The 27,634-nt window shown below is 46.5% G+C and overlaps 2 protein-coding genes across 5 annotated transcripts in view; one reads left to right on the forward strand and one right to left on the reverse strand.

Annotated features, from left to right (window-relative positions):
- Positions 1-25,358, forward strand: part of TNRC6A (trinucleotide repeat containing adaptor 6A) — an 853,894-nt gene extending 828,536 nt beyond the window's left edge. For all 3 annotated transcript variants that reach the window (XM_069647380.1, XM_069647382.1, XM_069647381.1), the window contains one exon: positions 22,200-25,358. In XM_069647380.1, the coding sequence (XP_069503481.1) occupies positions 22,200-22,572 (373 nt within the window). In that variant the 3' untranslated portion in view covers positions 22,573-25,358. The remainder of the gene's footprint in view (positions 1-22,199) is intronic.
- Positions 24,482-27,634, reverse strand: part of LOC138569416 (mucin-2-like) — a 698,070-nt gene continuing 694,917 nt past the window's right edge. For both annotated transcript variants that reach the window (XM_069647379.1, XM_069647377.1), the window contains one exon: positions 24,482-26,026. In XM_069647379.1, coding sequence (XP_069503480.1) covers positions 25,978-26,026 — 49 coding nt within the window. In that variant the 3' untranslated portion in view covers positions 24,482-25,977. The remainder of the gene's footprint in view (positions 26,027-27,634) is intronic.

The raw sequence follows: 27,634 nt of genomic DNA on the forward strand, positions 1-27,634 counted from the left end.
TTATGGTGCAAGCTGGAACAACAAGGGGCACCCAAAACTCTAATTAACATACTAGTAAAACTTCACGAAAGAAATACAGCAAGAGTAAGACTAAATATGGATGGATATTTGTCAGAATACATAAGCATAGATAGGGGGGTTAGACAGGGTTGTATGGTTGCTCCATTTCTCTTTAAGTTTTACTTGGGCGATTTTGAAGATGCCCTAGAATCTTCATCACTAATAAGCCCTAAGGTGGGGTCTTTGGTCGTAAAATGGCTTATGTATGCGGACGATATAGTCCTCTTTGATAGGACTCCCATCGGTCTAAAAAGATTGTTGAATGCTCTCGACAAGTATATGAAACTAAATGACCTGGTTGTAAACCCAGATAAATCTAAGATTGTAATATTTGAGCAGAAAGGTTGCAAAGAAACAAAATATCGGTGGTCAATTGGCAGTAACCAGATACCGGTTGTAAAAGAAGTAAGGTATCTGGGCATCACTGTGTATGCGACCCCTACAGTTGGGAAACAGTACAGTGAAATCCTGGCTAAAGGGACACAACTAATAGCTCAGATGAAGAAGATTGCCAGCCTTTATGGCAAATTTTCAATCATGCCTGTCATAAATTTTTATGTGGCCAAAGTAATCCCAGTACTATTGTACGGAATCAAATCTAAACCTTTGTTGTGGTCAATAGACTGGCAAAAAATAGAAGGTTACATTTTGAAACGGGTATTAGGATTGCCTAAAGGATTACACACGATAACTCTCAGATATGAGCTCGGATTAAAATCTTTAAAATAGGTAGTTGATTGGATACTCCTGTCCTTGTATAGATCAATTATAGTGCTAATGACTAATACACTATATGAAAATCTCCTAGAAAATATGAATTTAGATTCCTCACTCATTTTGACAGAACTCAAAAAGATAGCAGAAAATCTGCTGACTTATTGTGAATCAGATAAATTAACTTTGAGTTCAAACCCGCTGAAAGTTAAGAAGTCCTTATCTTTGAGAGACTGGATCTCAACAGGGGACATGGTGAGATCATCCTCCATTCCTGAAGGGTTTTTTAAGTACGGGAAAAAACAGGGTGTAGTACCAAGATACTTGATGAAGTTCCCTAACCCAAAAGGAAGACAAAATTTTATGAGGGTACGGTTAAATTTGATCAAAACTGGATCAGTGTTAACCAAATGGGGAGTCACTGAAGGGGCTCGTAGTTTATGCATGGAATGCTCAGATTCAAGTAAACAAACGGTAGAGCACCTGCTAAGATTCTGTAAAGGCACTTGGAAAATTAGGGTGGAATATTTAGGGAATTCAGTTGGGTCATTGGATAGATTATCTTCCGATGCCTTCTGGGAAAGAATGATTGCGCATTTAAGAATGTATTTGCCCCTTTACGTACATTACACTCACCTGGCTGCCATGTCATTGGATAGGACCCCTTTTAAACGTTGTCCGAAGTGTAACAAAAAGATCCTTTGGGTCGACAAGCACTGTCTATGCAACCTTTGTCTACCTCAGGATCACGTCAAAGGGCCCTATTGAGCGTGTAAGCTCTTTAAACCCAAGACGCTAAAGGACCGCTTAATCATATGCTGGGCCCACCACGCCATGCAGGTCGAAGCCACCATGGACGTGGAGGGGAATTTCAGCGACGGCAACAACGCTGCGGTATCCGCCGGTGTAGGCGACAAGGTTACTCCGGTTTCCCAAGCGCAGGCCCTCGACGCCATCAGACAGGCCACTGGCCTTGTTACAGGGCCAACAACCAGCGGCAAGAGCGCTCCCGCAACCCCCTCCATCAAGCACACAACCCACGGTCGAGACTCAACACGCGTGTCGAACAAAGGCCAAAGCATGATGTCTAGCGGGAGGTCCGTAGATTCACTGTCCTCTGGGCACTCCAGATCAAGATTGCCACATGACAGGACCCGACTGCCGAAAGACAGAACAGGCGTGAGTAAAAACATTCCTGAATGTCACACATCAGTAGACGAGACTTCGGATAAGTCCGTAGCTGAAATTTGACGTTATTCATCGAAAACGGTAAAGACCACTATCAAACAGGACTAGCCCAGTTAGTAAAACAAAACGAAGCACGTCGCAGAAGGCCTAGTAAAGACTAGGGAGTCCAAGAAGAGTTCTTAAGGCCCCTCATAGGGACAAATCTCAGAAGGATAGGTCCCCTCAGAAGAGTAAGGGCCCTCAGGAACAAGATTCCCTGTCCTCAGCCCTAAAGAAGGCAGCTTAGCCTTCTACTGTAGTCACACCCACTCCTGAAGATCAGGGACTCTCATCTAATCCTCTGTCTATTCCTAGCTCTGCCACATGGTCAGCTGAGGTTATTGATAGGGTCATGAGGAGGATGTCCTTAATGGCAAATATTTATGAAAAAGACCCTAATTACTTCACTCCACCCCTCCCACAACAGTTGCCTCTGGTTCTCAGAGCCCTGCTCAACCCCCCTGAAAAAGTTCTCACCCTGAAGATCTAGTACAAGAGCCCACAGTCATTAACCTGTATGACCCGAACACCGACCATGAGGACCTCTTTGTTAAAGAGGCCGCAGACCCTTAATACAGGGATGATGATGATGATGATGTTGATGTTGAAGTTGACCCAGATCCGGACATGCATAACATGGACTCTCCCATCAATCGGGATCCTCCTGTGACGGATTCACACATTGATAATCAGCCATTACTAAATGAAGTGCTCATCAAGGCGGCTGAGCATTTCCAAATAGCAACGCAGGCGGATCAACAGGACAAAGATTTCATTGAAGACATTTTAGGGGATAGGAAGGTTGTAACGCAGTTTATTCCCTTCCTGCGATCTGTTCAGGGAGCGATTCAACCCTCGCTGGAAATACCCTTTCAGACGCGAGCGGTGAACCCCTGCATAGGGAAGCTTTTCAAACCTGCCCCATCCGACCTTCTATACATCAGCTCAAGCCTGACTCTCTCGTTGTTACAACAAGTAAGAGGGTTGTTAAACCCCTAGCCTCCTCCGAGGCACCACCGGCCAAGGAGAGTAAACCGCTGTATACGATAGGTAGGAAAGTGGCCTCTTCCGCTGCCTTTCAAACCAGAATAGCTAATAGCTCCATCTTTTAGCTATCTGTAACTGCCATAAATGGGATGAGGTCTCAGCCTTGTTATCAGCCCCTGAACCCCTCAATTGGCCCTCGTGGCGGCAGAAGGCAGGACATCTTCAAGCTGCTTGTTAAAAAGTGATCTTGATGCCGCAGACAATGCTGGCAGAACTATTGCAGAAGGAACCATTATTAAGCGTCACACTTGGTTACGCCAATCCGGTTTCAAGCCAGAGACGCAAGCTACTCTTATCAATATGCCCGTTGAGCCTGATGTACTCTTGTTAAGGCTGTCGAGGACGCCCTAAAGACTGCTAAAGAAGAATATGATACATTGAAGTCATTGGGCCAACTAACCAAAAACCCTCGGGCAAGAGGGGTAACAGTAATTTTCATCAGTCACGCGGACGAAATTCCCAGAGGGGTTCGCACTACAACCAAAATTGGGTAACACCCTGGGGTAATAATCAAGGCCAGTCCTCTCAGAATTACCAGAGAGGAGCGCGCAGATCCCCGATCGGGGTAGGGCCTCCTCCTCTAGAGGTGTTACGCCTCCTCCAAAACATTGACAACCCGCTTCAGGTGCCCTCCCATACCTCTCCAGTAGGAGGGCGCATTTCAAACTTCACCCAAGCATGGGAGGGAATTGCCTCAGACAGAAGGGTGCTGTCCACCGTAGCGGGCAGGTTCTTTGTGGAGCTCCTGGAGCGACCTCAGGACCATTCCCTGTGCCAGAAAACCCACTCCAAAGAAGACCAAAGCATCCTCCTCGGGGAAATCACTACGCTGTTCCAAAAGGACGCCATAGAAATCGTCCCGGCCAACCAGGTAAACAAGGGTATTTATTCAACCTACTTCTTTGTGCCAAAGAAAAAGATCTTACAATGCGCCCAGAATTAGATTTACACCCTGCAAACAAATATGTCAAACCACAAAAATTCTTCATGACTACGCTACAAGATGTAATCCCTCTGCTAAAGCGGGGGGACTACATGGCAACACCGGATATGAAAGATGCCCGTTTCCATATTTCATGTTCCCAGCGCACAGAAGATTCTTGCGTTTCAAGATAGCGAACCAGCACTACCAATTCAAAGTGCTGCCCTTCGGAATAGCATCTGCTCCAAGGGTATTCACAAAGGTACTGGCGGTGGTGGCAGCACACAGCGCAGGGAGGCAATCGCAGTGTACCCTTATGGGGACAACTGCCTGATCACAGGGGAGACTCCCCTACTTTGCAGGCAAAACATTCAAAGAACTATCAACCTTCTCTTTCAATTGGTCTTCTCCATAAACGAGAAGAAATCGAGCCTAGTTCCAAGCACAATCAAACAGTTCCTAAGAGCTGTTATAAACTCAAAAGAAGGGTTGGTCTTTCCATCAGAGGAAAGAGTCCAAAACATGTTACTGCAAATACCTCATTATTAAGCCGGCCACCAGATAAGCGTACGCAAACCTATGCGTTTGCTAGGCATGATGGCATCTTGCATATACCTGGTACCTCACGCGCGCCTGCACATGCGACCCATGCAGGAGTGGTTTGCGAAACAGTGGTCTCAGACAAGCGGTCAGTGGGATGATCTAGTGGTCGTTTCGCCAACACTAGTACAAAACCTTTGCTGGTGGACAAGAGAAAACCTGTTGAAGGGAAAACCCTTCCACGGTTTGGAACAGTGATTGTCACAACAGACACTTCACTTGCCGGGTGGGGGGCTCATTACCTTCATCACACAGCACCGGGTCTGTGGACTCGTGCTACGGCGCAGAACCACATCAGTCTGCTGGAACTACTGGCTGTGTTCAAAGCCCTCCAGGCATTCCAGATGCACTGACTGTTCTGCTAGGTGTAAGTCCTCACCGACAGCACTATGGCAATGTTTTACATCAACAAACAGGGGGGACACGATCTCCAAATCTGTCCAAGCTAGCGCAAAGTATTTGGAAATGGGCACTCAAACAGAAAATATTCCTATCGTCACAACACGTTCCAGGGGAACTCCACTCACTGGCAGACTCACTGAGCAGAGATCCCCTGCCAGAGGAACTCGAGTGGCAGCTAGACTCAGGAGTCGTTCAACACTTCTCTCTATGCGGTTTCCCCACAATAGACTTGTTCGCTACAAGCAAAAACTGCCATTGCCCAAATTTCACATCCAGGTTCCCCCAGCCAGGCTCCAAGGGGAACGCCCTATGGATGAACTGGTCAGGGAAATTTGCTTACGCTTAACCCACCGCCCACCCCCCATAATGCACCCTCCCCCCACCCACCCCCAACTCCTCTCATGAACAGGGTGGTGAACAAGATCCACAAGGATCAAGTGACGCTCATCCTAGTTGCTCCTATGTGGGCAAGACAACCTTGGTATACACATACGCACAAACTGGCGATGTGCGATTCCCATCAAGCTCCCGTACCTGTCAAAGCTACCCACTCAACACGGGGGGGGGTTATCAGTGCAGCCTATCTCCTGAAGTCAGAGTTTGGACATCTCAAACTACCACAGACGTGCATGAATATCCTTAAGGAGGCACAAAATCCTAACACTAGACACTGTTATTTCGACAAGTGGAAGAGATTTGTGATTTGGTGCCAGTCTAAACAAAATAACCCCATAGAATGTACCCAAAGCCACATTCTAAGTTCTATGCTCCACTTGCTAGATTTGGGGTTAGTATTCAACTCTATTAAGGTCCTCCTGAAGGCCTTGTCATCTTACACCACCTCCCACAATATAGTATCTTGGTGGAAAGTGCCGGTAATCAAAGCATTCATGGAGGGAGTAAAGCGACTTTAGATGCCAGATTTTAGCAATCAAAGTAAAGCGACTCCACCCTCCAATTTCAAATCCGCCGCCAGGTTGGGATCTCAATGTAGTACTCTCTAAGCACATGGGACCCCCTTTCGAGCCGATACAGAAGTCCAGCCTTAAACACCTGACTTACAAGACTGCCTTCTTACTTCCATAAGAAGAGTTGGTGAAATACAAGCATTGTCATTGCAGGATCTTTTCTTTGTCATACACAAGGATAAACTGGTTTTACGGACACATCCTAGGTTCTCTCCTAAGTTCATCTCAAAATTTCATGTGAACCAGTCCGTTGAGCTTCTGGCTTTCTTCCAGAACCCCAAAGCTCAGATGAGGTTAAATTCCACACACTAGATGTAAGGAGAGCAGTACTTTACTATGTAGACAAGACCAAAACAGATCAACTTTTCTGTAGCCCCAGGCAGAGAAGATCACATTTCCAAGAATGCAATCTCCAGATGGATAGTCAGGTGCATTCAACAGTGCTATTTCCTGTCGGACAAGACACTGCCTTTCACGCCGAGAGCTCACTCCACAAGGAGCACAGTAGCTACTCTGGCTTTTATTGCAAATGTCCCTTTAGACCGCATTTGCAAAGCAGCTACATGGAGCTCAGTACACACTTTCACTCAGCACTACTGCATTGACACACATTCCAAGACCGATACACAGATGGGACAAGCGGTTTTAAGACATCTGTTCGTCCATGAACCTTCTCAAGACCCTCCACCTTCTCCTAACACTGCTCGCTAATCTATGCACAGCATGTGATCTAAGCAGATTCCACAAGCCTCAGAAGGGATACATTACTCACTGTAACTGTATTTCTGATGCTTGTATCTGCTTATATTCACATGCGCCCACCCTTTTTCCCCCTCAGAGAGGAGGCGCATGGATGCTTATGAGCTTGTCTAATACAGATCTGCTTGAATACATCTGTACTCGAGCTACACTTCATGCTACCTCATGTCAGAAAAATAACAATCTGAGGGACCTCGACGCGTGAAGGACCATGGGTACAGTGGACGTCACACTAGGGATAGTATTACTGGCATGCCCTGTCGATGCCCCTTTTCGACCTTCAAAAATAACAACTGTAATACTCTGCAGCTTCCACTAGATGTCGGCCTATGCACAGCATGTGAATCTAAGCAGCTACAAGCATCAGAAATGCGATTACGGTGAGTAATGTATCCCACACAATCACTGGAGTAGGGCAAAATACATATAAAACTCCTGTAAAGGAAGGTGAGTATTTAGTATAACCACTACAGGACCACAGAGATACAATACTAGCTTCAGAAATCATCCCTAAAATGTATGGGGCCCTGTACCCAAAGGTTCACCAAAGTTGCATACAGTTTTGTGAGGCTGGGAAAAAATTAAGGTAGGGTATTTGGGGTCCAATGAACAGTTCCACGTGGTAGAGGACAAGTTGTTCTAACTAACAAAAGTGCTTTTGTGAACAAGCAATGACAAAACCAAACTATTACAAACTTTTCTAAAAATCATCAAAACTTTTAAGCAGGATTTAGGGGTTCAGGTAAATATCGCTACAACTCTCCCCCCCGTACTCAGATTCCTCTTAGGACTTGGCAGGTCTTCTGAAGAGGATTCAAGGTTGCTTTTCCCACCGTCTGCTTCAGCCCTTGATGCCCAGAGGTTGCTGGTTCAAGCACTTCTCCAATCAGTGACTAATGCTGATGCAAGGTCTTCAGGTTGGAAAATGCAAATAACTCGATACAGCGCCCCTCTCGGGACAGGACTGGACACAGGTAAGCAGTTTCGGACAGCAGCCACCAATGCACAGCGACGCAAGAGGTTTCAGTTGCTGCGATCAGACATTGTCTCCTATCTCGTGTCCCCTTGATGCCACGACCATGACAGTTAGCTAAGGGGAGTCTTCCCCCAAGTTCCAGGCCTCAACTCGGAAAGGCGACATCTGCAGCACGGTAGCTCAAACTCTGAGCTGGTCAGCCACTCAGCAGTCCAGGGCCACTTCCAAAGGCTCTTCTTCGTAGGACTCCGAGCTGACGTTGAGAGAATGGATGCTCCCTCCAGTCCAAGAATCGCAGCTCCTTCGCAGGACTGCTGTAGATCTTCAACAAGACGGGGCTCTTCCAGGACAGCAGCAGAAGTTGGTCACCAGGCCTTCTTCCAACGGGTCCACAGTCTTGTTGCAAGTCTTACAGCTGGACAGGATACTTGGCTCCTTCGGTTTCTTCCAGGATCTCTCTAGAGTGGATGCAGAAATGGAAGGAAATGTGCTGTAAAGCAAAATCTTTCCTAACAGCCTAAGTCAAGCTGCTGGTAGCAGTGATATTTTTACCGTTCTTGATACCTTTTACTTATGCATTTAAGCATTTCCTGCAAATGGCTAGTACCCTATGATAGTCGTGCCACAAGGTATTACTCTTGTTCTTTGGCCATATTGTTCTTTGGCCGCCTTCCTGCCTTCTTGGGTCATGGAATGCCTTTTATGGAAATCCCTTTCCCGGGGGAAGCTGTGTCTTTCAAGGGTCTATGGGGCGGTGTGTCTGTGATTCAATTCTTGAGCCAACCGTTCATGCCTGCAATTGAAGGACGTCTGAAGTGTCCCTCGACCATCATCTGGGCTTCCCATCCAAAGAATAGGCACTTCAGCTGCACTGGTTGCCATCCCAAGCTGGAGTTTTTGATCTGCACTTGTTGACTTTTGACTTATGACCCTCTATCCTGCTGTTGCAACTTCCTGGCTCCAAATCTTTACTTCCATCACAGATCACACCTGCTAACCCCCAATTAGGGATTCTGCCCTACTTCTGCTGTGTCCTGGAAGGCTCTTCATGTCATGGATCCTGCTGTGACTGATGTCCTAATGTGTTGGACCGCAATTATTTCGGAGCAGTCCCAGAATCAGAGATTAAAGCCGCAGCATTGTCAACCCAATCCTGACTTCATTGTTCAGCCAGTTACCCTCCAATCTTTGGACCACCATCAATGGGAACAACCAGTTTGGCGATGTCAGTGGTTATGATTGAGTCAAAAGGCTAAAGTTGCAGTAAACTCACTCGCTCCCAGTCCTTGGATAGTCCTACAAAGGGATCCTTGACCTAGGCCTCTGCCAACCAAAGTTAGGAGAGTGATTTAGGGACAGGTCTTTGTTCCCATGTAACGCTAAAGAGAACAGTGGGAGACAGAACCAGCTAGGTTGCCTTACACCTTGGATTTCTCCAGAGACCACTGCTGGTGTTCCGGAATCAGTTGGCACACAATCGTGTGTGCTTGGTCCAGTCGAGGAAGGCTCAGGGGTTGCGGGTGCAGAGGTCACTTAAGGAGCTGGGATTTAGTTTGTAGCAGTGCTTAGGAATCTCTTCCAGACATCTTCCAGTAGAAAATCCAAATGAAGTAAGATGAAGACTTCAGCAGGGCAGAACACTTCAAGACATCACTGGGGATCGATGGAGTGTTGCATTGGGAGTTACATGGGTCAGTCAGCAACTGACAATCTTCAAAAGACTCTCAGAGGATCCAGCACAGTTTCCGTTAATGCAAGAAGGTGAAAATGCAGGAGTCTTTTTACACAAGTTGAAGATCCTCAAGTTCCAATAAGGCACTCAGAAGGTTGACAACTGCAAAGAGGTAGCTCAAGAGAGACCTGGTGAGTCGACTGGTTGGTCCAGGGGCATTTCCAAAGACTCTGAAGGTGTGAATACTTGAGCAGTGGCCGAGACTGTTTTTTCCCACCAGTCATGCGATTGAAACAGATGGGAGTCTTCTTGAGTTCAGACAAAGGAGCAGGGCTTTGTCAGGACAGCACTGGAGTAAATGCTGATCAGCTTCAGGGGTCGTCCTTGAGGCGTCAGCTTGCTGCACTTCTACATAGAGGTCTTTTTTAAATACTTAAATCATTAAACCAAAACACTTAAGATTACTTGTAGTACGTCAAAGGCCACTGCTTAGTTTGTATTAGCTTGTGGTTACAATTGTTACCGCGTTTCACACTAATGGCAGTTCTACCGTACTACCGGTTATCCCGTGAACTTGCGCACAGATAAAGATATACTGTAATTGTCTTAGTTAGCAAAACCACAGAAGATGGTCTTTTGGGTCGGAGAACAGTTGGTTATTCAAACAGTAGCAGAGCTTTAGGTTTTAAAGACAGTTTCCGAACAAACGTTTTCAAAGTCCAATTCCTAACTAGCAGCAAAAGTCAGTTCGGAGATGGCTTAAAGTCTTACAAAGCAGGGAAACGGCAAATGGTTCCTTAGGCTACATCTAGTCACTAGTTTAAAGATGCTTGAAAAATAGCACAGAGACCCTGTTAAAGGACTCATTAAAGGGACAAAAGCTGGCAGCTTGGGTCAGAGGGAAGAGTGAACACCTCTCTTTGCACTGCAACGGTCTAGAGCAACTTCTTGGATCAAGGTATACCCTTTCAACCCACAGTAGCTTAGGTTAGAAGAAATGTTTGTTGCTGGATTCTCTATGCAGCAGCGATCGACCCGATCCCCGGATTGCTTGGTGTGGTGGGGAAAGGCAGGACAATGAACGGGATGTCTCACCATCAGTAGAGAGGGAGGGGGAGAGAGAGGACCTCGGGCACAGATTTCTTCAACTTCTCTGGTCAGTCTGCGGTTTTGGCACCTTTTCTGCAGCAACAACAAAGGACACAATTCACCCGGTCAATCTTCTTCGATTCCTGGAGTCCTGCACTCTGGTGAGAGGACTTGGATCAGTCGGATTGTGTCTCTGGAGGTTCATCTGGAGCTCAGCAAAGACTTGGACGGATTCGGCCTTGCAAAGACGCTTCACTGCAATTGGGTCGGAGGTCTACTGGTATTCGCGGTCTGCAGCTCCGGAGTGGCACAGAGATTAAGGTTTGTCTCAGGGCTGGTTGCCCAGCCAAAGGGAAGGAGTCGTCCTCTTTTGGAGTTCCTCTGTCGCATATAAAATGGGGTCAGGACAGCAGTGTTTGCAAAGGGTCTGCAGGCGACTCTGGTCGTCTTGTCCGGTTACTTCAGTGTCCAGTGGTCGACTTGCCTTTCACATCAAGAACCTCCCCTTTTATTCAGTTTCAGCACACACTCCTCTGCAATCTCTCAGCAGTTTACAGAAAGGACGAGTGGCTGTCCAATTGGGAGAGCCAGACCCCAAGTGGGAGAGGGTTCCATTCAGGCCCTCAGGCCGACAAAGGGCAGTGGAGTGAAAACTCCTCCCTCACTTCCTGCCTGCCCAGACACGCTGGAGCCTAGCAGGGACACTCGAGGGTTTCCGCCAAAGGAGAGAGAGCGAGAGAGAGAGAGAGCGAGAGAGAGAGAGAGAGCGAGAGAGAGAGAGAGAGCGAGAGAGAGAGAGAGCGAGAGAGAGAGAGAGCGAGAGAGAGAGAGAGCGAGAGAGAGAGAGAGCGAGAGAGAGAGAGAGAGAGAGAGAGAGCGAGAGAGACATTCACACACACACACACTCACACACACACACTCCTGAACAAGTCTGCAGTAATAAATAACACAATAGTGGGTAGAACACGTCCACTGCCACCAGCCATAACTAGAGGGTTGTCTATGTGACTAAAAAGTCAAAGGAACAGAGAGAAAGGGGATACTAGGTATCCCCTAGGCACTCCACATAAGGTGGTGTGTGCAAATCTGTCATACTATAAGGTTTTAGGAGGGATACAAAGTTTCCCTCTATTCTTAGTAACTGTAGTGACTCGAGGATAAAAAATCACAAAGGAGAACCTAAAAGGTTCCCAGCAGCACTACCCATAATGAGCTGTGTGCTGCAAAAGTGAAACACAGATGCCTTTACAGAGATATGGAGGAAAGTAGACTCCATAGTAAAGGTGAAACACCGAGAACAGAGTTCCAAAAGGCAGAACCCATTAGAATGAATGAGAGGAAAAAGGCTCCACTCATTCAGGATAGAAATAAAAAGGTCCAGAAGTCCAGCAAAAAGTGCTGAGTGTCTCACTAGGAGAGGGGATGAAGCATACAAATGATAAATCAGCCTATGGCAGGTGGGGGGTGGGTTGGAAACCGCTAAGCAGGTTCACCACCATTCGATTCCACTAGAAACCACAGCTATGGTGCATAGATTCGCTAGGCCTACTTACTGTGATGATTTGTTCTGTTGCAAGGGCTGTGGGCGCAGTTGTCATTTTCGGGTTTACATCACAAAGATGCTGTTAGGTAAGAAATGGTGCAGTCACACACTATGTGAGACTACACAACACTTATCTGCTTGGTATTGGGTAACCCACCTTTTGGTAAAGGTCTGTACTACACAAGTCGTGTTACAATGTAAATATACTTTAAAAGTACTTTTCAGAATCAAAAGAAAAGTTAGTGGATAATCTTTAAATATGCTTCATAAACAATTCCTACACCCTGAGGTGACTTCAGTCACAAGGACAGTAATGTCATTTTATATATCACACTAGTTATACTTTGCAGATTCTGAGGTTGCGGAAAGGTTAGGGAAGGAAAAAGGTTAGACAGGTTCTCAGTATATGTGAGGACAGCTAAATCTTCCAATGAAATCCAGATAAGCCTTTCCCAGCAGTAACCGTCTACTACAAGCTACCTCCTATGAGGGACAAAGTATGAAAGGCAATGGAGCAGAAGAGTCTTCAGGGGGCCAGGATGGCCAAAGTCGATTGGAACCCAGTCTATGGATCTGTTGCACTTCTTAGATCACAAAGTATTGCACAAAGTTGGAGAGTTTGTGTAAATAAATCACTTGTACGGTCACAAGCTGTTAAGCAGGTGAAAAGGGAGTTGGAATCAACTCTGAAAGGTAAGCCACTGCGATTCCCAACTGAGAAAAGCGCAGCTAAAAGACAATGAGGTCAGCACCCCAAGCCTAAACGGTATCTCTGGTTTGAAGAAGAGTGGTCCAGCTGGATTCTGTTTTGCTACAGCGGTGCAGGCCCTTCTTCCTGAGCCTCAGTCGTGGAGACAAGAGGGAGGACGTCTGGAGGTCTCCTGCGGCGGTACTTGGGAGATTGTCGGCAGCTACGGAGTCTTTTCGGTTCAGCTGCACTTCATGGTTTCTGCGCTTAGCAAACAGCACTGTCGCGGATCTCGAATACCTGTTGGGCTTCCTTCACTCCTTGGGTCCTGCACTCTGGTGAGGGGACTCAGGATCTGGTTGTCCTGCTTCTGGAAGGTCCTTAGGAGACTCTTGGAGCTTCAAGCCCAATTTGTTACCGCTTCAGACATTTCATTTGACTATGGATATTCGACCCCTGGCATTGGGCTTCCGAAGAAAGAGCCACAGCAAGTCGGGGGTGATGGAGCAGTGAAGTTTGACTCGGCGTTAGTTGGTCCAAACTAAAACAAGGGGAGAAGTCGTTCTGTCCGGAGAGCTTCTCTGTCGAGGTGAAAAAGGAGTTCAGCACCGCAGCAGGGCTTCACCTGGCAATTCAAAGGAGGATGCAGCAAGCTTCGTTCACAGTTTCTTCATCGGGTGTTTCTCCCAGTGGTCGACTCAATCACACAGGGTGGCTGTCCTGAAAGGACAGCCAGCCGGCCAATCAGGACTAGTTGCATTCAGACATTCCTAGAGACAAAGGACAGGATTTACGAGACCCTCCCTCACATCCTGTCCTTCCAGACACACTGGAGCCAGAGGCGGGCTTCAGGGATGAAGCCCGCCAAAGGCAAGACAAACGAAGGGCTCAAACCTGTCTCAACGCACAGACTAAACCCAAAGAAAGACCTCACAAACAGAAAATGGCGAAAAAAGACGACAGGGGCCATTTTGACAGAAAGGTCACCCATTGGTACTGTACTGCAACTGAGGTTTCAGCCTGCGGTAGAAAAGCACAATGGTAGGAAACATTAAACCACTGCCACCAGCCATTTAAAGTAGTGAGGGTAACATAAAAATGTTACGTGAGAATGTAGAATAAGTGGCTACTAGATAACCCCCAGCACTCCACATAAGATGGCCTGTGCTGGACCTACAAAGAGAAAAGGTAAGTAAAGTCCATTTCACTTCTCTGTTCTTGGGAACTGTAGTTCACACAAGAAAAGGTAATTAAACCTTATGAGAAATCTAAAGGATTTCTCAGTGACACTGCACTGAAGGTGCTGTGTCAGCATACAAAAAGCAGATGCCTATGGAGTTTGTCAGACTCCAAAACAGTGAAACACACAATCCAAATAAGGTCAAAGCACATGGAAGAGTGAGAAAAAGGTCCCACTCACTCAAGGGTTGAAATTTAAAATTACTAAGTCCAGCAAAAGAGCTGGGGATCTCTAAGGTTGAAGGCTATTGGCACAGAAATGAGAATTCTCCCTAACACATGCAGACAATTACAAGTCCCATGATGACCGGAGACCCACAGGACATGATGGAAGAGGGCAGCAGTGACTAACAATGTGTTGAGACAGTGGCAGGGGACACTTGTGGCAAAAACAAACTGCTCCAAAAAGGCCCCTCCTCAGAATGGAGAGCAGTTGCTGCAGCAGGGCTTCTCTTAGGCCATAAGCTGGCAACCTTCTAAGTTCCAAGTTGAAAATCGTAATGCGAACTGATGCACAGGAGAGGCCATGGATCGAGGACACTTCCGAAGGCTCCAGAGAGCATGATCAGTGTTCAGGGGTCGAACCTGGTTGGTCCCACCAGCTGTATGAGTCGAAGCATCAACGAGAATCTTCAGGAGATGGATCTAGAGAACTACAACTCTTTTTATGGTTTTTGCTCCAACAACAATCTAAAGAATGGTTGCAGGACTTTGTCTTTTATCCTAAATTCAAGCTAGGGCACTCCTAGCTAACCAATAAAAAGGATCTGCTATATTCAAACTAGCAAGGGCTATCAAATCATGAACTACGAAGGAATTGTGTCCTCCGACGTATTCCTCATCTTAGATATCTCCTTCCAGCTCTGCTGGCCTCGGAACATTTTTTCTCTACAGGGCGCTGCGCGTCGAATTCCTCCGAGTCGATGTCCCTCGACAGCCGCCGTATCGACGCCGACGTCATCCTGGCTATCAAGGCCGCGCGCAGCGCCCGTTGCTCAGTTCCGTTTTTCCGTGCTTACTTAGTGCCTCGGAATACCGTTGCTCAGTTTTTGTCAGGTTAAACCTATTTACCTCGAGTTATTCGATCCGTACTCGATGGCTTCTTCGTCGGAACCGACAACTCCTCGATCCGACTTCAAAAAATGCCGAGCTTGTGGGAAAAAGATGTCGCTGACTGACCCTCACAGAGTTTGTCTGTGGTGTTTGGGAGCTGAACACCATTGTTCGGAGTGCGAGGACTGTATGTCCATGACAGCTAAGGACCTGAAGGAGCGTAGGGGGAAGCTGGAGAAAGGTAAGACTTTTAAAGCTTCTTCATCTTCGACGAAGTCGAGACATTCGTCTCCTCGTCACCATTCGCGCTCTAGATCTCTGAGTGGGTCTCATCACTCCTCAAGATCGAAGCACTCGAAGAGGAGACGTCGAAGATCCCCTTCTCGGTCTTCCTCTTCCTCTGTTTCGCCAAAGAGAATCCCGTGCCACACGAAACATAGTTCCCGGGCTGAATGGGAGGAATTCCGCAAAAATATGATGAGCGTCTTCGAAAAAGTGGCCTCGACCCCCTCGAAGACTGCCGAGAGCGATGCTCTGGTCGAAAGACCCGAAGGTCAAAAACGCTGCGAGTCGCAGTACCCGGCGAAGGAAACCTCTCGAGCACGTGACGAACCCTCGAGTAGGACTATGACCTCCAAACCTTCCTCGAAGGTTCCGTCGACGCCGGCGACGAAGATTCCGTCGAGGTCGATGTCTTCGACGCCGTTGTCGAAGGAACCTTCGACACACGAGTCTGTCGACTCGACGGCAGCTTCGACACCGGTGTCGACGCCAAGGAAAGTCACGGTTACGACACACCCAGTGACTATCCCCAGGTACTCGACGTCGATGGCTTCGAGATTGTCGAGCAGAATCCCAATTCTGTCGAGGTCTTCGAGGCCTCCGCCTTTGTTTTCGACGCCACGCTCGAAGCCTTCGGCGTCGACTACATCGACGTTTTTGAGGCCGATTATGACAAGTTCGGCACCCTCTGCCTTGGAAATGGGGTTTACACCCTTTATGAGTTCATAACAATTGAGAACTATGTCCTCAATTATGGAAGAGGGTGAATTGTCTGAACAGGAAGACACATTTGAGTTACAGGGACCTGTAACCCCAATTAGAGAGGAATTTTCCTCTGAAGAACGCAGGTTAAAGGATCTTCATGATTCCTTACATGAGGCAAGTGGGTTAGACACCTCCCCTGAGGTGGAGTTTGCTAGGCCAGACCCGGGGGAACATGCTGAAACCCCCTATAGCGCCTTAATGGCCAGGATCACAGAGTTTATGGGGTGGTCTGCACCTTCACAATCTTTCCAACAAGATGACCTCACGGATATTCTTGACAAAGGCCCACAGGAGGATCCTGTGGTGCCTTTTCATAAAGCTCTTCAGAGGAAGATTGACGAACTGGGAAACCCCAGATGTCGTACCGGCAGTAAATAAAAAACTGTCTACAAAGTACAGGGTATCCTCTACAGACCCGGAGTTTTTGTCTAAACACCCATCCCCAGAAAGTCTGGTGGTACAGGCAGCATCCTCTACCGATGTCAAGACGGCTTATCCTACCGTCCCACAGGACAGGGACGATAAAAAATATGATGCTATGGCAAAGAAAGTTTTTTCGGCATGTATCATGGCGTTAAAATCTGTTAATGCTACTTGCACCCTTGCTAGATTCAGCCATACACTTTGGGAGTGTGCTTCTACAGCGGCTGACTGCATCCCGGAGGGAGAAGAAAGGGATGCGTTCCTGAATATTATACAGGACGGTAAAGACGCTATGTGCGAATCCCTCCAGACGGGCATTGATTCGGCTGACAGTTTCAGCAAAGCAATGGCGGCAAGTACAACAACCAGGAGATTCGCTTGGTTGAGAAAGTCTGGTTTTGCCCCAGATGTGCAAGTCAGGCTCTTGAACATGCCGTTCGATGGCTCTTCTTTGTTCGGGAAAAAGGCGGATGACAGTTTAGAGAAACTACAAACTTCAAAAGCAGCAGCAAAATCCCTAGGCGCTGCAATCCGTCACACCTTTTCGTCCCACAGGAACCTCTGCGAGGGGCAAGTCCTTTCACTTCTACTCCGCATTCGGAAGAGGTAGAGGACGACCGGCTCAAAGGGGACAAAGAAGAACTACCCGAGGTGGACGGGGTAGATATTCAAAAGCCGCAGCAACAGCAGGTGCCTCTTTACCATCTGCATCAGCCGCCCCAAAACCACTCCGAGGACTTCCCTCACAGGACACCTGTAGGAGGCAGGTTGACTCAACATCTGGCGGTATGGCAGGCTATCACGTCAGATGCTTGGGCATTGGAGACAGTTGCCCAAGGTTACTGCCTACCTTTCCTACGTATGCCTCAGAGTCATCCACCGGGGATCAGCTCTCAGAAAGCTCCAGATCCGCTCCTCTTGCAGGAAATTTTGGACCTGCTAGAGAAAGGTGACATAGAACCGGTACCTGTAGCGGAGAGGAACAAGGGCTGGTACTCCCCTTACTTTCTCATTCCAAAGAAAGACAGAGGACTGAGACCCATCTTGGACTTGCGAGAATTGAACAAATTCCTCAGAAAAGACAAATTCAAGATGGTCACTCTTTCTCAGATCCTCCAGGCCCTTCAGTTCCAGGACTGGTTGGCATCTCTGGACCTTCAGGACGCTTATTTCCATGTGCCTATCCATCTCAAACACAGGAAATACCTGAGGTTCGCAATTGGCAACTCTCACTATCAATTTCGAGTGCTGCCATTTGGGCTGACCTCCGCCCCGAGGGTCTTCACCAAGTTAATGTCGGTAGTGGCGGCAAGTCTAAGGAGGGAAGGGATTCACGTCTACCCCTACCTGGACGATTGGTTGATCAGGGCTGTTTCTTCGGAACAAGCTCAGATCCAGCTAAATCACGTGTGCCACTCCCTTCACAGACTGGGCTTCTCCCTCAATTTAAAGAAGTCACAAATGATACCATCGCAGAGACTTCAGTTCATAGGAGCGATCCTGGACACTTCCCTGGGAAAAGCCTCGCCACCAGAGGTGAGGGCTCAAGATATTCTACAGATGGTTACCAAGTTCCAACATGCCCAACGTCTCCCAGCCTTCGACTTTTTGAGGTTGCTAGGCCTCATGGCATCCTGCATTTTCCTAGTGCCAGAGGCTCGCCTGAGAATGAGATCCCTCCAGTGGGCACTGAGGACTCAGTGGTCACAATTCTCAGGGAGAATGACAGATCTTCTTCAGGTTCCCGACAGGGTGGCTCGGGACCTTCAGTGGTGGGCCTGTCAGGAGAACATTCTGAAAGGAGAACAGTTTTGGCAACCCTGGCCGGAGATAACAGTAGTCACGGATGCCTCACTCACGGGGTGGGGAGCCAACGACTTGACCATCAGCGGTCGTTGGTCTCCATCGGAGTCCAGACTACATATCAACCTGTTAGAGCTGAGAGCCATCAGACTTGCGCTGAAGGTGTTCCTGCCAGCTCTACAAGGGAAAAACGTCCTGATAATGACGGACAACACGGTGGCCATGCATTACCTCAGCAAAAGAGGAGGCGTAGGATCACTACCCCTGTGCAGAGAGGCGATGCAGCTCTGGTTTTGGGCAATCCAAGAAGGAATCTCTCTATCGGCAGTTCACCGAGCCGGTGAGAAGAACTTGACAGCGGACGCTCTGAGCAGGCAGAGCACAGTCTCCCACGAGTGGGAGCTAGCTCAGGAAGTCCTTCAAGAGATCTTCGCCCTTTGGGGAACCCCTATGGTAGATCTGTTCGCCACCAGCCTCAACAGGAAGTGCGATCTGTTTTGCTCAAGGGAATTTCCCCCGAGAGGAGCTCTGGGAGACGCGTTCATAGTGGACTGGGAGTTTCCGCTTCTGTACGCGTTCCCACCGGTCCCTGTCATTCCTCAAATGATCAGGAGGTTGAGAAGATTCCGGAGAACCATGATCCTAATTGCCCCGGATTGGGCCAGGAGAACGTGGTACCCATACCTTCTAGACTTGTCCATCTGCCCTCCAATTCGACTTCCACTCAGAGAGAACCTACTCTCACAGAAGGGAGGTCAGGTTCTCCATCCAGACATCAAAACCCTCAACCTTCACGCTTGGCTTCTGAAAGGCTGAGGTACGATTGGGACCTCCCTGATGATGTTATGGAGGTGTTGCTTTCGGCAAGGAGGCCAACAACAAAGTCTTTATACCGCTGCCGTTGGAACAGATTTTGCAGCTGGTGTAGAGAACAGAATATCGACCCTTTTTCATGTGGTACACCAATGGTTTTGTCCTTCCTACTATATTTGGCAAATTCAGGCCTTCAAGTTGGCACCATTAAGGGCTATCTCGCAGCGCTATCCATCTTTAAGCGCACTGCGGAAGAACCATCCTATTTCAAGTTACCCTTGGTAATACAATTTCTAAAGGGGTTAACCAATGTTTATCCCCCAAGACCATTCCAAGTTCCCCTATGGGATTTAAACTTAGTCCTAACTTTCCTGATGGGCACACCTTTCGAACCACTCCATTCTTGTTCGTTAAGATTCCTTACCCTTAAAACTGTTTTATTAATAGCACTTACATCTGCTAGAAGGGTGAGCGAATTACAAGCTTTCTTGTAAAACCCCTCACACTATCTTTCACAAAGACAAAGTTGTCCTGCAAGTGAAGCCTAATTTCCTCCCAAAGGTGGTTTCTGAATTCCATATCACTCAGAAGATTACCCTACCATCTTTCTATCCTCCTCCTCACCCGGGGAAAGAGGAAGAGAGGTTACACAGGCTAGACACTAGAAGGGCTTTAAGTTTTTACATCAGTAGACTAGCCAGGATAAAACAGGCAGACCAGCTATTTGTAGGTTACACAGGTCACAAGCTGGGGTTACCAATAACTAAGCAGACCATTTCCAGATGGATCATTCTAGCCATTCTGAAATGTTATAAACTGGCAGGAAAAGAGCCCCCTCAAAACATTAGGGCTCATTCGACCAGAGGTATTGCAGCTTCATCGGCCCTCAAAAGAGGTGTGCCGGTTAAAGACATCTGTGCGGCCGCTACATGGTCGTCTGTCCATACCTTTACACGATTTTACAATTTGGATTCCTCCTCCAGTCAAGAGACTAGGTTTGGAAGGGCTGTACTGCATTCTATTCATCAATAGAAGACAGCATGAAGTCAGTACTCCCTCCTCCAATAATCGAATACTGCTATGGGAGCCTATCTAAGATGAGGAATACGTCGGAGGACACAATCCCTTCGAAGAACAAGTTACTTCTTACCTTGTAACGTTCTTTCGACGGGATGTTCCTCCGACGTATTCCTCATCGATCCTCCCATCCATCCCTGCAGTTCTACTTCCCTTGTTGTTGCAGCTTACGCTCCTTCAGGGTGATTAGTTTAGTCCAGAAAGCATTATTGTGGGCTACAAAACGGAACTGAGCAACGGGCGCTGCGCGCGGCCTTTATAGCCAGGATGACGTCGGCGTCGATACGGCGGCTGTCGAGGGACATCGACTCGGAGGACGTCGACGCGCAGCGCCCTCTAGAGAAAAAAATTTCCGAGGCCAGCAGAGCTGGAAGGAGATATCTAAGATGAGGAATACGTCGTAGGAACATCCCGTCGAAAGAACGTTACAAGGTAAGAAGTAACTTGTTCTTCCTCTTTCCCCATATCTGCGCAGCAACAGACATACCCATGGCCATAGTGTGATTTGAGACCAGTCAGTCCCAGCCCCCACATCCGGTCAGATGCTCACACTGCCGTTTTGCCTGGGAAAGCTAAGGCCTTCCATGTATGGCATTTCCTGCCTGAGCGGGCAGGAAGGGCAAAGGACAGGGTGAAAAATGTGTGGCTATACACCAGTATTATATATATTCAAAATGGCATTGTGCAGTAAAATGCAACTATGCATGCATGAAAAACATGCTAGAAAAACATCAGCTGCCGCCAACCTGTCTTGGACACAACGTGAAAGTAACGGAAAGGTTGCAAAGTACCCCTGACTCACTTCACAGTAAAATTGTGTCCATCTTAAAAATAAGCTCTCACAATGGCAGACGTTGGCTCCCTGTAGCTTTAGGGACTGGCCAGTGCCCCCCAAACAGATGAGCAAGGGAAGTAAAGTACAAAGGCTCCACTTCCAAAAGTCAGGACAGGAAAAGAAGAGTTCGAGTCTAGCAGTACAAAAACACTGTTGCGAGTAACTTGCACCTTTGTCTAGCTCTAGCTGACTCTGCAGTCATTTTGTTTACCTTTCAGCCATTTTTAATGTATTGTTTTAGAATGGGCAAAAGCAAAGCTCTGTGCAAGCCAAGGTGTGCATTACATCTTGCACATGTGCTTAATTATGTAATCTGTCCTTCAGACCTGTTGAGACGCTCATTACTCTGCATAATCTGTCGCAATATTTGGATTTTCAGTGCCCCATGCCCTAAGATTGAAACACAGTAGGTTGTCAGTGTATGCTGATGACCAAAGTGACAAAGTAGCAACCTTACCACTTTTCATCAAAAATGTCAGTTCAAGTTTTATTATCAACCGAGAATGTTCAGCCTTTGAACCCTCTTTCGATTTCCTGATACAAAGAGATGAGATCATTTTCTTTCCATGGCAATTTATCAAATATGGTCCTGTCTCACCTCAACCCCGAAATGGGCTGTTCCTTAAACAGTGCTTCTTCAAGTGTAATTTGAGGCGATACCCCCTCACTCTGTGGCATTGTGATGCATTCCCTCAAAGCTAGGTTTGTGCCATTTCAGAATAATGAATCCTCATGTGGGTAAGTGATGTAACTTCTACAGTCGTTTGTGCAATGCTGCTCTGATGCTACTTCCTGAGTTATTGCAGAATTTCTCCAACATATTCAAGTCTACTAGCCTGTTACAAAATCAGTTGTCCAAACAGTTTTTCTGCCTGTGGGGCTGTAAATAGATCAATGTTATGAAAGGGGTTGAATTAGAAAATGTTTCTCATGTTCAGTAATCTCTAACAGATGTCCCACCTATGTGTCTCTGGGCACCTCTGTTGGACCTTCAATTGTCTTTTTGATTACATTCCTTAACAGAACTCATGAAAAGCAGACGGAGTCCTTGCTTGTCTGTACCACAGAAACATAGTACTGTGTTTATATCAGTGACAATCTAGTTGTTTGGTTGCTCGAAATGTAAATATCCAGATGGAGAATCATGGAAAGTTTACCAGGAAAGCAACTGGTTTTATGCATGCGTTGTGTAGCATCTTGAACTGCCACCAATCCTCTTTTTTTTTTCCCCCTCTGCTGCAGGTGTGTTTTGGGGAACACTACTATTCTTGCTGAGTTTGCCAGTGAAGAGGAAATTAGTCGCTTCTTTGCACAAGGCCAGTCTCTGACTCCGTCTCCCAGCAACTGGCAGTCAATGGGCTCCACTCAGAGTCGGCTAGGATCCATGGAGGCTTCCCATGCCTTCTCCAACCGCAATGATCTCTCACACTGGAACAACTCTGGGATATCTGGGACTGGCACTGGGGACCTTCATGGCACTTCTCTCTGGGGAACCCCAACCTATTCCACAAGCCTATGGGGGACCCCAAGTGGCAGTGACCACAGGGGGATGGGCAGTCCATCTCCCATTGGTTCATTTCTTCCGGTTGACCACTTGGGTGGAGAAACCATGTAATGTCTGTGACCTCAGCAATTCCTAAACTAGCAGCACTAATTTGGACTATCCACCTACGACTGGGAGGTGGAGGGTCACCTGTGGAAAGTTTCCTTCTGCACATTTTCCACTTTGTTTTAGCCCAAAACATATCAGTTAAAATACTTGAATTATGTAGGCCAAGATTATAATGTGAAAAAGTATATAGTTACACTTCCACACAGTGCTATACGTATACATATTACAAATCTGAACGCGTGGATTGTGCGCGTTGTGTGTAATCATGGTGTCCGAATTCCATTTTTTATTTTAATTTTTTATTTTATTTGCTGATGTTGGAGCTTTTTTTTTCTTTCAACTTTGCACTGACCGGTGGTTTTTCCCTTTTCTCCGGCTACTAGGCAATATTGGAGAAGCAGGAGCATTTCTAGTGTGTTTATTTCGAAATGTACTTACGATAGAGACACACAAAAAAAGAGAAAAAACCCTGGTAAATCCAATGAGGGTTTTTTCATGATCACTTACTATGCCTTGATTGTATGCCTGTCGTATAGTGGTATTACAGAGTTCAAAGATCAAGTTGTGATGACTGACCGCTCTCTATTCCTGAAGAGAGTATTGCACCAGATTTTTTCGTGTTGAAACCTAAAAGAATTTAGCTCCGCGGTTTTAATAAAGAAAAGAAAATATATATAAAAAAATGAAATCAAACTGTGGCCACAGCTGTGATATGTATCCCCCCCAGCCTGCGAGTCAGTCAGGGGGGGCAGCACTTTCAGTACGTTTTCTTTCGGAGGCGCCCTGGCCGCGACCTCTTGTTTACAAAATGTTTCCTTTTTGTTAATTTTTTTTAAGTGTTTACTCTTCCATCATTTAAAAAATTATGGGGGAAAAAAGAAAGTACGGATGAAGATAATTTGTATCTCTGGGAATATCAAACAGTATTTTTGACCGTGTATTTCTTTTTTCTTCTGTTTATCCTTTTTCTTTCTTTGTTGTCTATTCCTGTCTCCTAGATCCATAGGGTAGGGGAGAGGTGAAAGAACATGGTTCTCAGGAATATTAAAAAAAGATTTAAAAAACAAAAAAAAAAATCCCTGTTCCCAAAATGTGTTTAAATATTAGAATTCAGACCAAGGGAATTTTGTTTCCTGTAGAAAGAATCCAGCTCTATAGCACTGACGCTCGAAGACTTTTCTCTGCCAAAAAGAAATAAGCCAGATTGATGTCTGGACGCTAACATTGCAACGTTAACTTCTGATCTTCTTAGTGACCTAAAGATGCTTTGCGAAGAATGTTGTAGCTATTTGACTTGTTTTTTTCCTTTGGTTTTGTAATCCGGTTTGTGTGGCTAAATGTTCCTGCTTGTGACTGTGTTTTTATCCAGGAAAAACCTTTTACTGGCTCCTGGAGGCAGATATTTAGTAACTATGCATAACTTGTTTGCGAGTCCCGACGCTTACAGGATTGTTGGTTGTATAGTGGGGTGGAGAGGGGGAGGGCTGAAGAGTTTTAAATGTTTAGGAAAAAAGTTCTTGAAGATGCGTTCTTGCAAAAGTAAGTTACATTTATTGTTTCTTTTGCCATAAATGGTATTATGCTTGTTTAGTCTTAAGAATGGAAAAGGCTGAACAAGGGTAAAAAAAAAACTTTTAACATGCAGATATCGCCATGCTGCCATTGCCTTGATAACTTAAACTGTTTTGTGTCTGTTGATGCAAACCAAGTCGGTGGCTTTTTTAACTGTTTACAAATAGAATGTGACTGTAAATTGTACGATTTGGTTGTGTTTTTCGAATAATGAAGTTTCTACAGATATTACTAATCATGACTTTTGGCTGCTTAGCATTTAATCTTTTATTTTGTGTGACTTAAACTTGGAGGCTGTATTGATGCAATTTCAAAGAAAAAAAAGTTGCTGGGACTGTACTCGTGTTGTAAAGGTCTTTATTTTGTTTTTATTAAGCAGAGAAAGGAAATTCAAACTTTTTTGACAGGTATCTCCTCATGTACAATTGTATAGACTCGGCTCGGCCGTTTCTGAGATGCACAGGATTTTGCTTCGACGCACACTGGGAGCACGGTCACGGGAGGGAATAAAAAGGCTCAGGGCTCTGCATCACTTGCCCTTGCTCTGCGCCTTCAGGATCCCCTTGCCCGAGCCATCTCTGGTGCTGTCGAAGTTTGCACCACTTGTGCCAGTTAGGCTCACCATTAGAGCATTTGCAAAAGGCCTCCTCTGAAAAGGGGAGAGTTTAGGAAAACAAACTATGGATGTGTAGAACACTTTTAAGTAAGCTTTTAACTTCTTTATACCTCAGTTGTATTACACGTATTGAATAACGCAGCGGTTACTAATGTATATTTTCACTTTTTAGCACATGTGTCCTGCTTATTCTAAAGGTGTTGTAAGGCACAACTGGTTGTGTATTCTATTGTAAGGCTTTGCCAACTGTTGTCAAACCTAGTTACCGCCTGCCAGTTCGTGGATGTGAACTTTGATGGGTATTTTTTAAGTCATCCTTCTGTATTTCTTGACATTTCTGTGTAACTTATTACAATTAGTACTGTAGTCTACTTAACAAAAGAAGGAGAAAACAACCAAAGCTGGCTTCAGACTCTTCCCAGGAGAATAACTAGTTGCTCAAGGTTTAGCTGACAATAATCTTCAGCCTTCTGAATGGAGAATCATTTACCGCCTAACTGCATTTTATTATTGTATTGTTCAAGTGTTTGCAAGCTTCTTGTTTCATTTCAGAAAGCTTGTTATGTAAAAAAACAAATAAAGTATGTTTGCTCTTAAACAATGTGTTGTAGTTCTTCTAATAAGTTTGGTTCTGCAAGAGATTTAAAACAGTTTTTCCAGAACTCTGAAGACGATTTGTCCCTGTGCATCAGCTCTTCTGTCTGGCATAGGCTATACATTCGTAGTCCTCTTCCACATCATTTGTGAAGCCATGTGGTCAGTTCTCATTGACTGTGAAGTCACAGCAATCTCACATTGGATGGGACACCCTAACGAGGGAGGTGAGCCCAGCATGCGTGAAGCTGTGTCTGCGTTTCATCTGAGCTCCAAAGCTGCCTAGCTCACTCCCCATGAGCCCTAGAGCTATTCCTTCTGATTTTACATGAGTCTTAGATACAGCTATTTTCCACAGCACTGTCTTTCTCGTGAAGCAAGCTTCTTATGTGTTGTTCCGTGGGTTTAGCTGTGTTTTTTTTCAGTTTCCTCCTTGCCACTAGTTGTATGAGGACAACAAATTTCCCTGTTGTGTTGATCCAGCTTTGCTCGTGCAAGAACTGCATTTGACTTGGTCTCTGCAGTGAACAATACAATGATCTTCATTAGTTCTCGAAGGCTCTGAGGACCCCGGTGCTCCAGCTTTATTTTGTTTATGCATCATGCAGTCCAGCTTCTTTCCATGTTTACCAGTTCCATCCCCTCGCAGTAAGAGTGGGGTCTCCGTGTTCGAAACTAAGATTGAAATAAAAAGTTTTTAGTTTACCAATGGCAAATGATCCTGTGTATAAAGCATTATACATATACTTGGGTTTTTATGGTGGACTGAAATTGGTAACATTCACATTCAATTTTAAGCAGTTATTGTTTCAAAGGTATACCACCTCTGTCATAGCTGGGCTGGGAGAAGTCTTGGACAGTGTTGAGGCCCATATTGACAGGCAATATTGTTTGGATTTGACTGTTGAGCTGCACGGGATGGTGGTTGGCAACAATGGATTTTCAATTCCCCTTCATCAAAAAGCGCATACAGTTCCCCCTGTTATTTGTGTATTAAACAAAATTCCCAATGCCAGGAGTATACTGTATACGGAATAGATTACTTACCTGTGACAATAGTACCTCCATCATACTGGACTCCCAACTCTCTTCACAACTTGTAGGTTCTCTGCCACCTTCTGACTTGAAACTGATACTCAAAGCTGTTGCAATAGACCATCGGCAATTACTCATACCAGGCAACCACCCAGCCTTCCCTTGTGCCACTGTACAATGTGACAAGTTATTATTTCTATTGCTGTGTATGACTGGTACCTGGTTACCTTGTGCTAAATGCTTTCTGGCATTGTATGGGCTCCAACTCATTGTGTACCCTTTCCAGCCGTGTGTTTATTTTATTACTTTCTCAATATTTTGGTTTGGGTAGCCTATGCTTCAGCTTTCTGGTACTCCTGCATCCTGACCCCTTTTCTAAATAATAGGAACACCAAACGTACAAGGTACTGGAGTAAAACATCACTTGCATAGCTGAAAAATCAGTGTATCGCTGTAAAACAGCTATGCCACTCAACTGTTTCAATCTTTTCATGCTGGCCCTTTTCTCCACACACAAGTTACTAAGCTAGTTGGGCACAACAAACGCAGTTCCAATGCAGGGGGCGTGGCTTGATGGCTGCGTGAGAGGGAGTGCCCTGGTGGAGCTCCTGCAGATCCGTCACTGAAAATTGGAAAAAATGATGGTTTTCCGTGAATGTGCATGCCTACAGCACACTTGAGGACATAAGAAGATTGGGGGCATGGATAGAGCGTAACTTCAGCTTGATTGACGGCGAGATAGAGGAGCCAGAACTGCCGGCCGAAACCAAGTGCCCGAGACCTGGGAGCCCACAAGATGGCCGACGGAGGACAAAGGGACGTAAACATAACTGCAACACTGTAGCGGATCTGGCAGACGGCGAGGTGTGAATCACACCAGCAGCGTGTGCCGGGATATTGGGCGTTCAGATTTGGAGCTGCCCAGTGTGCTTCAGAGACAGAGAGCCCTGCCGAACAGGAGGCAAAGACCGTGGCCTACGTAGGAGCGACGGAGGAGTTTGGTCCGGGCAGCCTGTGTGACACTGTGCAGGGCCGAGGTGGATCGCCCCCATAGGTGCGACTGACTGCGGAGTGTAGCGCACTTCAATAATAAACGCTTGGTGCCCCACGTGAGGACACCAGACCCTGAGCCTCCGGAAAGAATAGGCGTACCCACAGCCCCCAGGCCATGGGGCGGGGGCTGGTCGGAGCGGGTGGTGCTGTAGTGGCAGCAGAGGAGCTGGAGCCCAGCGGGTGCTGAAGCGAGCC

The sequence above is a fragment of the Ambystoma mexicanum genome, chromosome 2q, assembly GCF_040938575.1.
Source record: "Ambystoma mexicanum isolate Mex_15411 chromosome 2q, UKY_AmexF1_1, whole genome shotgun sequence".
Taxonomy (NCBI): domain Eukaryota; kingdom Metazoa; phylum Chordata; class Amphibia; order Caudata; family Ambystomatidae; genus Ambystoma; species Ambystoma mexicanum.